Source organism: Rattus norvegicus, chromosome 17 (assembly GCF_036323735.1).
Source record: "Rattus norvegicus strain BN/NHsdMcwi chromosome 17, GRCr8, whole genome shotgun sequence".
Classification (NCBI taxonomy): Eukaryota; Metazoa; Chordata; class Mammalia; order Rodentia; family Muridae; genus Rattus; species Rattus norvegicus.
In genome coordinates, this window is record NC_086035.1 from 86812033 (window position 1) to 86826834 (window position 14802).

Genomic DNA, 14802 nt, shown 5'->3' on the forward strand with positions numbered 1-14802 from the left:
CTGTCGGCACTGTTAGTGTGACTAGAATAAACTGTGTTTTTTCAAATGACAAAAAAGAAAAATAGTTTTCGTTTTAGTGCTGGATTTGGATCTCCCACAGAAGAAAAATCAGAGCCGGCATCAGGACGAAACACGGTCCTTAGTAGAGGTGCCACCAAAGAGAAAGGGGCAAGGTAGGAAACTTGTCATTTTCTTCTCCCAGTTGCAACCGAGACAACTTGTAATTATGCAGCAAGGGCACGGAAAGGGAGCTACTGCTTTCCTTTGTCCTGTACTGGGCAAGGAACCGTGGGTCGCCATGATGGGCAAGAGCTCGCACTGAGACACAGCCTAGCACCTAAAAGTGTCCTAGTTAGCAGCCATCCCTCCAGCACTGCATAGCTTGGTGCCATAAAGTTTGCCCAGCAAGCATCGTTACCTGGGCTGGAGCCCCAGCACTACCATGAAAGAAGTTTGACTTTTGAAACCTACGCGTTGAAGAACGAGGCAAAAACCGTGAGTCGTAACTTAAGTATTTGTTTCTGTTCTGTGCTGTCTTTGAAGAATTTACCCAGAGTTTCTACTGTCTCTGGATAAATCGGGTTACCCTGGTAACTACTACCATCCAGTACTGCAATGGCTTTCATTCCAAAAGGACAACAGAGGCAGCAGTTGCCTCAACTACTGGTGTCTGGCACCAGACCTGTGATGGGGGATAGGAGGGAGGGAGGGAGGGGCTTAGCTTCTTAAAGCAGGCTCTGCACCTGTGTCCCTTCCTGGTGATACCCTCTCCATCCTTTTCCTGGCTGTGTCCCCTACCCTCAGGACAGAAGCAACTCAAAGTGGGAGAAAGAGACAGCTCTTGTGGCTGGAACAGTTGTGGTGCGCCTCGTGCTCCTATTCTAAAATCCTATCTGGCTTCATGGGCAAAGTGCTTGCTTGCCTAGCATGCACAAAGACCTGGGTTCGATCCCCAGCAGAACATAAACACAGCCTGGTGGTTCACACTTGCAATCCCGGCACTCAGGAGGTGGAAGCAGGGGGATCGGAAGTTCGAACTTATCCTAGGCTTCATAGAGAGTTGGAGGCCAGCCTGGACTGCCTGTCTGAAAAAAAAGTTGGGGGTGGTGGTAGGGAGAAAAAAAAATGATTTGTGCTTACTAATAGCAATTGAAGGAATCTTTGATTTTTCTTTCAAAATAGTCAAAAGAAAAGTAGACTTCAGTTGATTTGTACCTCTTCTGTGGTAAGTAATGGGTAAAGATAAATAATTCACACCCCCCAGTTTGCTTCATTGAAACATAAGCCCAGTACTTGAGAATTACTTAACATAGGTGCTGCTTTGCGCCTGCCTGGTCCCGAGTTAGCCCCATACTCTTGGCTTGTTTGAATCTGTCATGTAGTGATTGATTGATTAGTGAATTGTTTCGGTAAGATCTACTGCTTAATCTTAATGTGGTGAGAGTCCAGTCTCCTGAACACAGGACAAAAAGATTTGCATCCGAGCATACAAGGAAGGAAGTGGCACGTTCAGCGAAAGCAACAGTTCCCTTACCTTAAAACTAATGTTCTTTTTACATGTCCCAGTGACTAGGTGACAAAGTCAGCTAGAAAACTCGAAGTGTACAACTAAGCTCAGACAGAAAGGAGCAACAGAAGCACTTAGGACCCTGCCGCCCAACGCTACAATTGGTCTTGAGACTTGTCACTTCAGGGCCAGAACCTGGGGAGCAGACCTATGGCCGAGCTGAGGGGCACCGGGCAGCCCACACTATGCTGCTCTCACCTACTTGGGCCCCTCAGACTTGTCTTTTCATTAATTCTGAAATGCCCTCTCCCAACCCCACCCAAGCATATTTCTACAGACTTTTTGATGTGACCCCCACATGGGTATTCATTCACCAAAGACTTTGTCTGCCATTTTACTTCAGTTGGCCCTTGACGACTGTTGAGAGGAAGAATTACTAAAGCCGAGAATACAAAGAGTTTTGTATTTGGAGTATGGGTCAGTTGTGAAGACTGAAGGCTGAGCCTTGCCCGAGACTCTTGGATCCTTTAAGTTTCTTTGAATTCCTTGCAAAGAGGCTGTTGAGACAATCAAGGGAGAAAGTCCTCTTCCTCTCAGAGGATATGTTAGTTGGTTTTCTGTCAGCTCCAGTCTTCTGGGAAGGCAGAACCTTAATTGAGAAAATGGCCTCAAGCAGATCAGCCTGTCAGCAAGTCTGAAGGGCATTTTTTTTTTAAATTAGTGATTGATGTTGAAGGACTCTGCCCACAGTTAGTAGTACCATCCCTGGGTAGGCAGTCCTGAGGTGTATAAGAAAGCAGACTGAGCAAGCCCTGAGGAGCAAGCCCCACATACCTACATGGCTTACACTTCAGTTCCTGCCTCAAGTTCCACCTCTGACTTCCTCCCTTTGTGACGGAGTGTCACCTGAGAGATGTCAGCTAACAGAAATCCTTTCCTCCCCAGTCAAACATTGCTTCTGATTATGACGTTTATTAACGGCACTGCACAGGGCAGAGTCGTTTGCTCTTCAGTCAGCCCCTCTGTCCCTCTCGACTAGTGCCATCCCGAGGAGGACCAGTGACAGAGAAGACATTATCTATTACCTGGAAATGCTGAAAGCGATTATAGCATATGGGGCTGGGCGTGGGGCAACGGTTTAGGACAAGCTGTTTGTGGAGAGAGTGCTGAGCAGAAAATGTGTTCAAGGGATCCAGCAGCCTAGTGTTACCCAATGGGAGTGTGGGAAGAGCGAGCTTTCCCACCTACCGTGCTAGGGATAATTGGTGAAAAAGTGAATACTAACTCATGCAGTTGTAAGCAGAGTGCCCAGCACAATTACAGCTTTTAATTAGCCGGGCGGTGGTGGTTCATGCCTTTAATCCCAGCATTTAGGAGGCAGGGGCAGGGGCAGGGGCAGGGACAGGGGCAGGCAGATTTCTGAGTTCAGGGCTTGCTTGGTGTAAATAGTGAGTTCTGGGACAGCCTGGGCTACACGGGGGGGGGGCGGTGGTGGTGGTGGAAATGAAACAAGCAACAAAGTTTTAAGTTGACAGGACACAAAAGTGCTTTCCCTTTAAAATGCTACAGAAGTTTAAAGAGGGAATTTGTGTAACCATTGACACCACAGTCAGAATAGAACGAGTTGGGCCATCCCAGAGCCCTGCTCTGATACTGCAGCTCGCTCTTTTTCCTGGATGCAGGGACTTGGTGGTGGCTTTCTGTTATTTTTGCCTTCTCAGGGTCTTACTATGTAGCCCTAGTTAGCTTAGAACTCACTTGTAGACCAGGCTGGCCTTGAATCCACAGTAATCTGCCTATCTTTGCCTCCTGAGTGCTGGCATTAAAAGCATGGACTACCAGGTCCAGCCAAGAATGACTTTCATCGGCTCATTGGTGTGTTACATCTGATAGTGACGTTTTCCAGCCAGCATAATGCCTTTGAGATGCTTCCAAATTGTTCTGTGAATTAGTAGAGTATTCCTTTTTATTCTTAACCAGTATTTTATTGTATAGTCTTACCACTATACACCTCTCTTTAAATTTAAATTAACTTTTAATATAGTTACAAAATAATGAGCTTTGTCATGAAATTTGCATGCATACATACACACATACACACACATACATACATATACACACATACATGCATATACATACACACATACATACATATACACACATACATACACACATACACACATACACACACATACATACATAATACACATACACACACACACACACACACACACACACACACACACACACACACTGTATTCTGTTCTAATTTCCCTCCCCAATTACCCTCTCCTTATTCCCCTGATACTTCTCAGATTAATTCAGAGCACAGTTAGTATTTGGTCGTTCCATTGATAGGATATGGGATTTTGTTATTGTTTAATCTCAAAGGAAAGGGAAAGGGAAAAAAGAAGAGGAGAAAGTGAAAGAGGAAGAAGAGGTCCTGGCAGTGCCCAAGCTCACGGAAAGCCCTGAGAAAGAGTGGTACCCTCCTCCTGACCCTGAGTTCTGTTTGTATGTCCTGGAGGTGATCAAGACAATACTGCCTATCGTCAACATTAAGGAACAGATTGAGGTTCTTGCCAAGTGAGTCTCTCCCCCTCTCAGGCTCTCTTTCTGTTTATCTATGCTAATTTCTGAATTTTGAAAAGTCCCAGTAGCTTTAAAGCTACTTCAAAATAAAACCAACAAAATGAACCGGGATGGTTTACAGCGCCTGTGCTCTGAGCCCGCAGCCGAAGCACGATGAATTACAGTCCCTTTTCCTTTCAGCTGAGGTGCATTTCTGTGTAGTCGGAGTTGAAGCTGCTCAGAGACAAATGTCTGTCTTTTGCTTTTGCTTTTTTTTTTTTTTCTAGGCATCTTTGGTATGCTCTTAGAGAGGTCGTAAGTGAATCTATGTGTAAAAATTAAATTGTTCCTTAGGTGTATGAGGTACTCATTTAAAGGCGGACTCCCCTGCTGGTTTTTGTTTTGTTTTGTTAATACAAATTTGCTTTTCTGACGGGTGCCTGCTAGTCATGTTGCTATTTCTCTGGAGTGGGCTGTGAGCATTCTGAGAGCTTGCTGCTGGGCTGAGCAGAGCCCTGTGTAATCCTCCGAAGTCGCCCTCCTCATTCGTGTTTGGGCTCCTTCCATTAAAGAGGCAGTGGTCCTGAGTGGGTCTCTGAAGGCTGCCAGGGAGCAGGACTGAGAATAGGGGATGGGCTCCATGATTGGCACCGCCCAGCAGGCGAGCTGCTGGCCTCAGCACCAGTAGGCGGGAGTCAAGTAGCAGTCCTCAAACCCGGAAGTGACAACTGCGAGCCTCACCTTTGCCAGATCCCTGATTTCTGTCAGTCAGGACAGGGGGAGATCCAGGGCTGTTGGCTCTAGAAGGATTTCCTGCGTCCTTGAGGCTTGATGTCTCGGGTAGAACCGAGTCTTGTAAACATTTGTCCAGTACTTCCTCACACTGTGGTGTTGCAGAGGCTCCACTCACCACTTCCAAATCACCATTATTTTCACATTTGAACTGATGCTCAGGAGTGAAACAATGGCGGGGGTCTTTCCCACCGCGTGGGTGGGCTGTCACTGCTGATGGATCGACAGCTCTGCTCCATCTCCCTTCCTCATTGCTTGTTTCGGTTTTGCTTAGCTTTGGGATTGTCCTTTGTTTTGGTTTAGTTGCACTGTTTTGTTTTCTTCTTGCGTGTGTCTTTTACATTTATTTATTCACTTTACAACCCAGTATCAGCCCTTCCTCCCCTCCCAGTACTCCCTCACCCCCCACCCCCCATTCCACTTTCCTTTTTGAGAAGGGGAAGCCCCGCTCTGGGTGTCACACCCCTTCCCTGACATCAAGTGCTGTGGGGCTGGGCGTATCCTCTCCTCCCACTGAGGTCAGGCAAGAGGGTCCTTGTAGGGACCCGGTAGCCACAGGCAGGCAGGCAGGCAACAGGCTCACTTACGGCCCCTGCTCCAGTTGTTGGGAAACCTGCATAAAGACCAAGCTGCTCCTCTGCTACACATGCGCAGGGAACCTAGGTCCAGCCCGGACTTGCCCTTTAGCTGGTGGTTCAGTGTCTGGGCGTTCCCAATGGTCCAGGTTGGTTGACTCTGTTGGTCTTCCTGTGGAGTTCCTGTCCTCTTCAGATCCCTCAATCCTTCTCCCAACTCTCCCATAAGACTCCTGAGCTCCATCTAATGTTCCGGTGTGAGTCTCTGCTTCTCTTTCCATTGTCTGCTGGGTGGAGCCTCTCAGAGGACAGTTATGCTAGGCTCCTGTTGGCAAACAGAACAGTATCTTCAATAGTGTCAGGGATTGGTCCTTGCCCGTGGGATGGGTTTCAATTTGGGGTAGTCATTGGTTGGTCATTCCCTCAGTCTCTGTTAGTCTTTGTCCCTGCACATCTTATAGGCAGGACACAGTTTGGGTCGAAGGTTTTGAGGGTGGGTTCCCGTCCTTCTCCTTCCAGTGGGAGTCCTGCCTGGCTACAGGAAGTGGCCACTTCAAGACCCATATCCCCCACTGCTAGGAGTCTCAGCTAGAGTCGCTCACATAGATCCTCTGGGGCCTCTTCCTATCCCAGGGCTTTGGCAGGTCAGAGAGATTGTTCATCCCACCCCCACCCCCACCCCCACCAATGATCTTCCTTCTCTCTCCCCTATTCTCCCTACATGTGAACCTCCCTCCCCCTCCCCGTGCCCCAGTCTTAGGTTTTTTAAGGCATTATTCTAAATAGTACAGCCAAAGATCAAGCTTTCCATTCTCCCCCTCCCCCCGCCCCCGCATATGTTCTTAGTTACAGAGGGATTTTAGAGATGTGTATTGACGTTATCATAGGAGATCAGACTTTTGGTGGTGGTGGTGGGGACCCAAAACAAACTCTCCCAATAATCTATCTCCCACACACCTGCTACCCCCACAATGCATTTTTCTTCCTCCTCTTTCACTCTTCTTTGATGTCAGTGTTACATAATGTCATAATGTTCTTAATTCAAAAGATAAATTCTAAATGAAAAAAGTCATGAAATTTACACTGGGCTACACCGGTGTGCTATACACTGGTGTCATTCGAGTCTTGAGAAGGCAGAGGCAGGAGGAGCCTCACAAGGAGGCCAGCCTTGGCCACATGGGGAGACTTTGTCTCAAAAGAATAGGCCTTTTTTCCTGCCATTTGAAAATGTCCATGAATCTAATGGGCATTAAGTTCCTTGAAAGAAGAAAGCTCACCAGTTGGTAAATTCCTCCACTCTCAGACTAAAACTCTTCCCCCACTGTTCAAGAGTAAGATAAAAATTTAAAAGTACATTCACATTCAGTGTGGTAGTCTCCTGGCCTGTGTTCTGCCCACTGCAATCTTAGTTCATTTTCTTCATTGTGTTGAATGAAACCACCAGAATTTCAGTTTATTTATGTACTTGTGATGGTCTCAGTACAGTAAGCATGCTGATTTTTTTCCTGCAGGTATATCTACTTTTTTTAAGAAAAACAAAAACAAAAACAAAAAACAGGGGAAATGTTTTTACATGTGCAATTATATATGTAATCATACAGAAAACATCCAAAGTAAGTGATTAAAACTGTTTTTCATCTCAATGTAATGAGCACAGGTTTGTGGCAGATAAAATGGGCGGTAAGATTGCAAAAGAGAAGCTAGCTGATTTCAGCTGGGAACTTCACATAAGTGAGTTGAAATTTCAACTGAAATCCAATGTCATACCAATTGGATACATCAAGAAGGGGATCTTTTATCACCGAGCACTGCTTTTCAAGGTATTTAAGACATTTCTGTCTCATTTGTCATTAGGTTAAAGGGTTTTGTTTTTATCTTATCAGGATGAATCAGTCACTAACATTTAACCTTTGCATTTATACTTACTTAATTTGAAATATTCGTGATTATGTGCACACACACACACACACACACACACACACACACACACACACACACGCACCTGCATATACATTTATTTCATCAGGCTGCTACAAGTACAGTTACTCACCTTCATCATCTACCTCCTGTCCTCCTGGGATTCTTGCAGGGTTTGGAGGTTAGTGATAGGTCTGTGATAGACTCTGCAGTTAAGAGGTGCCTAAGTCTCTGAGGTGTATCAGAAGGGCTCAGAGAGACGTGACACACGGCCAATCTGTTAAAGGTTACACAAGGTTCTATCAGCTGTCAGGTGTGGTGGGACTCACACACTGGTTCCTGAGAGGCTGAGGTGGGAAGATTTTCTAGATGGAGGCTACCATAGGCTGCACAGCAAGACTCTGACTTTTAAAAACAAGTCTCAGGGCCAGGATGGTGGCTCAGCAGGTAAGGACACTTCCCAATCAAAGTAGATGACCTGAGGTTGTTCCTCAGGATCCACATAGAGGGGAAGGTGCGTGTGTACATGCAAACACACACACAGAGGTAAACACACAAGAGATAGACACACAAACACACACAGAAGGGAGAAACACACAAACAGAGAGATAAAAATGAAAACACACACACAGAAAACACACAGAGAGAGATAAACATGCAAACACACACAGAGAGAAACAAAACACTCAGAGAGACACAAAAACACAGAGACACACAAACACACACAGAAGGAAGAAACACACAAACACAGAGAGATAAACATGCAAACACACAGAGAGAAACATACAGATAAATACACACAGAAAGATAAACATACAGACACATACTGAGATAAATATATATAAAGAGAAACACACAAACACACACAGAGAAACACGCACAGAGAGATAAATATATAAAAATTTTTCAGTAGGTAGAAAAAAGCAACTTTCTAAACAATATAAACATCTACACTTAAAATGACATTGGATGAGAAGCATTTGTCTATTTGAGGAATACAGAGGACATCATCTAAAGAGAAAGCAGGGGAGGGAGGGGAGAGGAAGGGAAATAGAGAATGGTATATTTGAAGACCTGATAAGAAGCATCAGATAACCTGCCCTTGGCCCTAAAGTTAGAGTAAATGCTAAAAAAAATTGTCAGGAGTGTGTGTGTGTGTGTGTGTGTGTGTGTGTGTGTGTGTGTGTGTGTGTGATTTTGAAAGACCATTCATGTTGTTATAGACAGGGAAATGAATTAGAACAGACACACACCTAGAGACAGGGTGACACATTAGAAGGTGGCCAGACAACAAGTCCAAGAGGGGCATTCTAAGGAGTGTTGCTCCGTGTGGAAGGAGGAGAAAGCTTGAAAGACTCAGATGTGACAACCAAAAGGACTTGGTAGTTGCCTGTATGTAGTTGGGAGAATGCCTGGGAAGAGAAGAATGATCCACAGGCCCTGGGCTGGACAAGCAGAAAAGACAGCACCATTCACCAATGCACAGGGAAAATGGGAAGCTTGAGAGCATGATCTTTTATCCACTGTGTAGGAACTTAGAAAGCAATTCCCGAACGTACAGACCGAAAAATCACATTTCTTCCATCTCCCAAGTACTTATAAACTTCTGTATCAATGGCTTTTCTCCTTTCTGGGACAACCACCTGGCAAGAAGCAATTTAAGGGAAAAAGCTTTTGTTCAGGCTACCAAGGACATGGGGACGTACAGCCGCCACAGCTGGTAACACTGCACCCACAGTCAGGGAGCAAAGGAAGAGACATTGGTGTGAAACTTTTTCCTTCTTTTCTCCCTTTTATGTAGCCTGGGGCACCCCAACACTCCTCCCTCCCCCAGCCCATGGGATGCTGCTGCCCACATTCAGAATGGCTCTTCTCTCCTCCCTCTCCTGTTATTAGAGATACCCTGAGGCATGTCCACGAGGTGATTCTAAAACCAGCCAAGCTGACAATGAACTGTTAGCAGTCATTCTATCCCTTACCAATTTAACAACTCAGCTCATCATTTTCAGTGAAAATATTCCATGTCTCATCCTGAAAGTCTCATGGGCATCTTGTAATGCAAACTGCACTCAGTTATCTGTAAGACACTCTTCCCCGCCCCACCCCCGCCCCCGCTCCACAGATCTTAACATCTCTATCATTGGACAAAAGCCCAAAGCATATTCTAAGAGTCAAAGCAATCCCTTAACTATGGTTCCCGTAGAAACGTTTTTTTCAAGTTACATAATTCTAACATATGATGTCACAGAACAAACATTGTCATCACAAATGGGAGGAACAGAAGCATAGTAAGAAGAGGCTACATCAAAGTAGGACCACAACTCAAGGGAGAGCTGGGGACAATGGCTCTCAGCACTTGGGAGGCAAAGGCAGGCAGGTCTCCGAATCCAAGAGCAGTCTGGTCTACAGAGTGACTGCCAGGACTACACAGAGAAGCCTTGCCTTTAAAAACAAACAGGGAAGAGAGCAATTCCTATACCACCATGTCCAGCACGCTGAGCTTGTGGTAGAATCAACTGGGCTCCTGAAGACCAGCCCCTAAAGCTCTCCTCCTATAGCACATGGCGGACAACTCTCTTGGACAAGGTGTGTTCTGTACCTGCAACTTTCCTTAGCTGATTTCTCATAGTCTTAACATCTCAGACATACTGGAGTCTCCACTGTAGCTTATCTTCACGGCTTCCCACATGGTATCTCACAAGGATTCTTCCCTCAGTTAAACCTGTCTAGAAATGCCCCCAGATATAGGCCCAGGGTGAGCCACAAGTATTCAAATATCATTAGCCATTGCCTTAGGATTACTATTGATGTGAAATGGTTTATCCACATTGTATTCCATCACTGAAGGAAGTGAGGACAGGAACTCAAAGTGGGTCAGGAACCTGAAGGCAGGAGCTGATGCAGAGGCCATAGAGGAGTGCTGCTTACTGGCTTGCTCCTCATGGCTTACTCAGACTTTTCTTAATAGCACCCAGGACCACACAGCCTGTGGCTGGCCCCACCTACAATGGGCTGGGCCCTCCCCCATCAATCACTATTTAACAAATGCCCTGCAACCTGTGACAGCCTGAGCTTATGGGAAGCATTTCTCAGTTGAAGCTCCCTCCTCTCTGAGGACTGTATACCTTGTGTTAAGTTGTCATATAAGGTGCCAGCATGACCTCATAATCCCATCCCTCTATTAGCATCTCACTTCAGTTTTATATCAGTCCTATTCATCATCCAAATGCCTTTTTATATAACAAAGGCTGGTGTTTGGCAAGGGTTCTAAGCAGCAAATATTTCTCACAGTTCTAGAGGCTGTGAAATGCAAGGTAAATGTGACAAAAAAAAAAATTCGCATGTGGGTAGAGACTTCTTCCTGGTTTGCAGTCATCATTACTGAGGCATCTTCACAGGGCAGAAGAGCTCATCTCTTCCTGTTTGTTTGAGACATAGCCCTGTCTGTCCCAGAACTCGCTCTGTAGACCAGGCTGGCCTTAAACTCACAGAGATCTATCTGCCTGCCTCTGCCTCCCAGAGTGCAGGGATTGAAGGTATTCGCCACCCACAAGCCAGGCCAATCTACCTGTTTTTCTAATTCCTGGGGAGGGAGGTCTCACCCGCAAGTGTTCCTCTAAGCCTAGTCATACCCCCACCCCCCAATCTCACCTCCAAATACATTATTAGAGCTAATCTTAACACAGGTTTGGGAGGGCACACGGATCTTCAGTCCCTTTACTTGGCATCCTACCACTGCCATGCTGAGCACAGCGCTCTTGGAATCTCTCACTCTTTATCCTCTCCACACATCATCTTTTGCCCATTTTCTTCCAGACCGATGGCCCTTGACTGGCTTTACTCCCTGGCCTTTGGCAGCCAACAAGTCACTCACTCATAACCTAACCTCAGCTTTACCTCCCGCACCCCAGTTCCAGAGTAACGACTCGGAGGCTTATTACTTATTAACAATGCTTAACAATGGATTTTGCTAGGCTTGTTTCCCAGCTACCTCGTAACTTATTTAACCCATTTAAACTTATTCGATGTCTGCCACATGGCTGGTTATCCTTCCTCAGTTCAGGTGACAAATCTCCTGCCTCTGACTATCCCCCAGAGTTCCAATCTCTCTACCGGAACTCCCACCTTCTACTTCCTGTCTGTCGCTAATAGGCCATCAACTTTTAATTGACAGGTGATGCTGCCACACAGTACACAAGAGATTATCCCTACACTCATTTACTTGTTTCCCTTCCTGCCCTCTCCTCCATAGTTCACAGCTGCCTTGACAACCAACCAGGAACGTTTGTCAATCCTGTCCACCCTGATGCACAGGGGCAGAATGCGACAGGGCTGTCTACATAGGTGGAGGTGTGTGTCAATCCATCTCCAACCTATCACAGGCATTTTCCTAATGCTGTCCAGCAGCTAAGCCCCACTCCTGCCCCCGTTCCCTCTGAGTGGGGGACTTTTGTGTATTCCACATTACAAGGTAAATAGCTGTTTAGACACAGGCTTATTCACCCATCCACCAACGCACAGAATTGTCTACGGCTGCACACTGGAGGCAGATGTCTGAATCCCATTTTAGGTCATAATCTTACTTCAGTTTTCCTCTAGCAAATAGGGGACAGTTAACTATTGTAGTGATTTAAAGTGCTTCAATAGGGAAAAAGACATACTACTAAATTCTACTACACACACTTTGTATCTTTGAGGGAGACAGATTTTGATACTTTTTGTTCTGCTGTCCCTGCCATCTGGGCTATCTTCAGCTACTGAACAAACAGTATCAGAATCAAAACCTAAGAGTCCTGAGAATGACCACCAAGACTTTATCATTTTGGCATGTCCTGAACTATGCAGTTTGGGATGGTCATTGCATAGTAACAAATATACTCAATTAAAACATGCATAAACCCACTATTACAACTCAGCTGTCTTCCCTGGTGCTACTTACACTCACACAACTGTCAAGGTCCCATGCTTCTCCCCAACTCACAGAGGAAGAAAAGGGCTAGCAAAGCCCTTGGCTTGTGCTCACACTGGTTGGTGAGCATCCTGGCCGAGTTGAAGTCTGAACCTGGGCAGTCTAAACAAGCTCTTTTATTCATTGTGGCATCACAGGAAAGTTTCTAATTTTAAAGATACTTAACAAAGGGACTGGAGGGTGGCAAACCTGGCTCTGGCAGGCCTTGCCCTTCTCCCCCATTCTCTCTGCCTGGCTAAAGAAACGTTAGATTACATTCCTGAAGCCAGCCCCCAAGGTCCGCTCTCTTATTTGGCCACTTCCTCCTCCTGAGACTGACTACCAAGGTCCAGCTATCAAAGGACTAAAGTCCAGCAATCAAAAGCCCCCTTCGACTCACCTAATTAACATGCCCAATTAATCACCTCATCCTAAGGCAGAGTTTTCCCTCTACCTTTATAAACCGCTGTTTGTCTATGGGCCACATCTGTCTCTCTATCCAGAGGCAGTCCTTTGTCCCACGGACAAATCCTCCATCCCCTTTGTCCTGTTCTCTCCTGCTTCTTGTCTTCTCTTTCCTGTCTGTCTCTTATTCCTTGCCCTCTGTCCCTCTGGGTCAATAATTTTTTGTGTTGAGAACTTGGTCTCATGGCTTCGGAGTTGTACCACATTCTCTTTCACTTAAACAAACAAAACAACAAAACGATAACAATAACAACAACCCCTCAAAATCGAGGAAATCAGACGGAGGAACCAGGTGCAGTGAGGTAGCAACTGAAGCCAGAGAGCTAGCTGCAGTTTGTGGTCTCCTGCCCCATGGTTCTGTCTACATAACACAGCAGACTGGCTGGAAATAGGACTTGCTTCAACCTCACAGTGGCCTACTATGGCCAAAGAGCACCCTGGGAAATGGACAGATTGATAGATACATGGGTCGAAGGCCTGGGATAGCTCCCCTCCAACCACCCGCTCGATCTTAGGGTGGTTGTTAGTTGATGTATTCTACTACATTTAACTTTTTGCAAAGTGTCCTTTCCCAGGGCACTCCGGCACACACTGAGTCTACGGATGGTAAGCCCTCAGAGACAGCCATGTATGGCTCCTACCTCACTATTCTTCACTTTTTTAGCTTTCAGTCAAACATGCCCGTGTTTAACTCTCCCACTAAGGATCGCTCTCCATTTGCTTGCCAATGGTCCTGAACCCCTGGTGTCTTATTCCTCCCTCAGGCACTGGCTGATAAAATCGGGGTTGGCTGCAGCCTGGTGCGTGGTGAGTACAGCCGAGGGTGGAACGAGGTGAAGCTGGTGAACGAGGCTCGGAAGGGCATTATCGGGAACCTTCCCCCACCAGACGAGTACATCGTGGACCTCATGTTCCACCCGGGGACCCTGCTGAAGCTACGCAGCAAAGAGGCCGACCTCTACCGCTTTCTGTAGTCGTCAGAGGAACACAAAAGCACCCAAACCAGAGATTGTCCTCCTGTGTTCTTTAAGGGGGCTTTAGCCGTTTAGATAACTTCAAATAAAAGTATTAGAAATGGTTCTTGTGTAGAAATAAGATGTGGATGTGATGTGATGTGATTATGCGGCGCTCTGGGTTCAGGCTGTAGAGTTCCGGGTCTATGGGGTCTCCCATGCTCTCCATCCCCACTGAAGGTTATTATGGGTAAAACCAACTCAGCCCTCTTGGAGCTTAGGAATCTTCCACGGAGGTGCGCAGCCACTGCTTCCTGTAATGGAATGGGCTTCTCACTGTCCCGCTTTGGTATTCAGAATACTTGGTTTAAATAAACTCAGTCTAATTGAGTCTCGGCCATCTCATCTAGACTTAAGATTTAAGAGACTCAAGTATTTCAAAATACTTTCTAACTTAATTATTCATCTTTATTCGTTTATTTTTAACACCGATTAGGGACTGAGACGATTATGGTTTGAGTAAGAATGGTCCCTATAGGCTCATATACTCGGCAGGTTGGCCATGAGGGAGTGAGGCTACTTGACAAGGATTAGGAGGTGTGGCCTTGACAGAGGAAGTATGCACTGGGCATGGGCTTCAGGATTTCAAAGTCTCTCTGTTCCTGCTGCCTCTGCATGCTGATGTAGAACTCTCAGCTCTTTCTCCATCACTGTGCCTGCGTGTTGCCATGCTTCCCGCCCTGATGATAACAGACAACACCTCTGGGCTGTAAGCTAGCCCCAATGTTTTCCTCTATAGAAGTCGCCATGGTCATGACACCAAGGCAATGACTCAGTGGGGAAACTGTTTGCCACACGAACATGAAGACCAGAGTTCACATCGCCGGTCCACACCTAAAATGCTACCACACCGCTCCTGGGCATGGCGCTTCAGATTAATGTCTGAACTCTACACCTAATTTAATTTAATACTGGGTCACACAAAATTATTTTTCACTAACATAACTTGAAAATTGCATAATCCTGATGAAGAAACGGTTACATAGAAACAAACAGAGCAGATCCTTGGTGAGA

General features: G+C 46.1%; 1 protein-coding gene across 7 annotated transcripts in view; it reads left to right on the forward strand.

The window, feature by feature from the left end:
• Window positions 1–13867, forward strand: part of Armc3 (armadillo repeat containing 3) — a 103464-nt gene extending 89597 nt beyond the window's left edge. For 2 of the 7 annotated variants that reach the window (XM_017600429.3, XM_017600428.3), the window contains exons 16-19: window positions 66–173; window positions 3899–4093; window positions 7103–7265; window positions 13540–13867. In XM_017600429.3, the coding sequence (XP_017455918.1) occupies window positions 66–173; window positions 3899–4093; window positions 7103–7265; window positions 13540–13749 (676 nt within the window). In that variant the 3' untranslated portion in view covers window positions 13750–13867. The remainder of the gene's footprint in view (window positions 1–65; window positions 174–3898; window positions 4094–7102; window positions 7266–13539) is intronic. The other 5 variants (NM_001287020.1, XM_017600430.3, XM_063276004.1 and 2 more) reach the window with 5 other exon arrangements.
• Window positions 13868–14802: the final 935 nt, after the last annotated feature.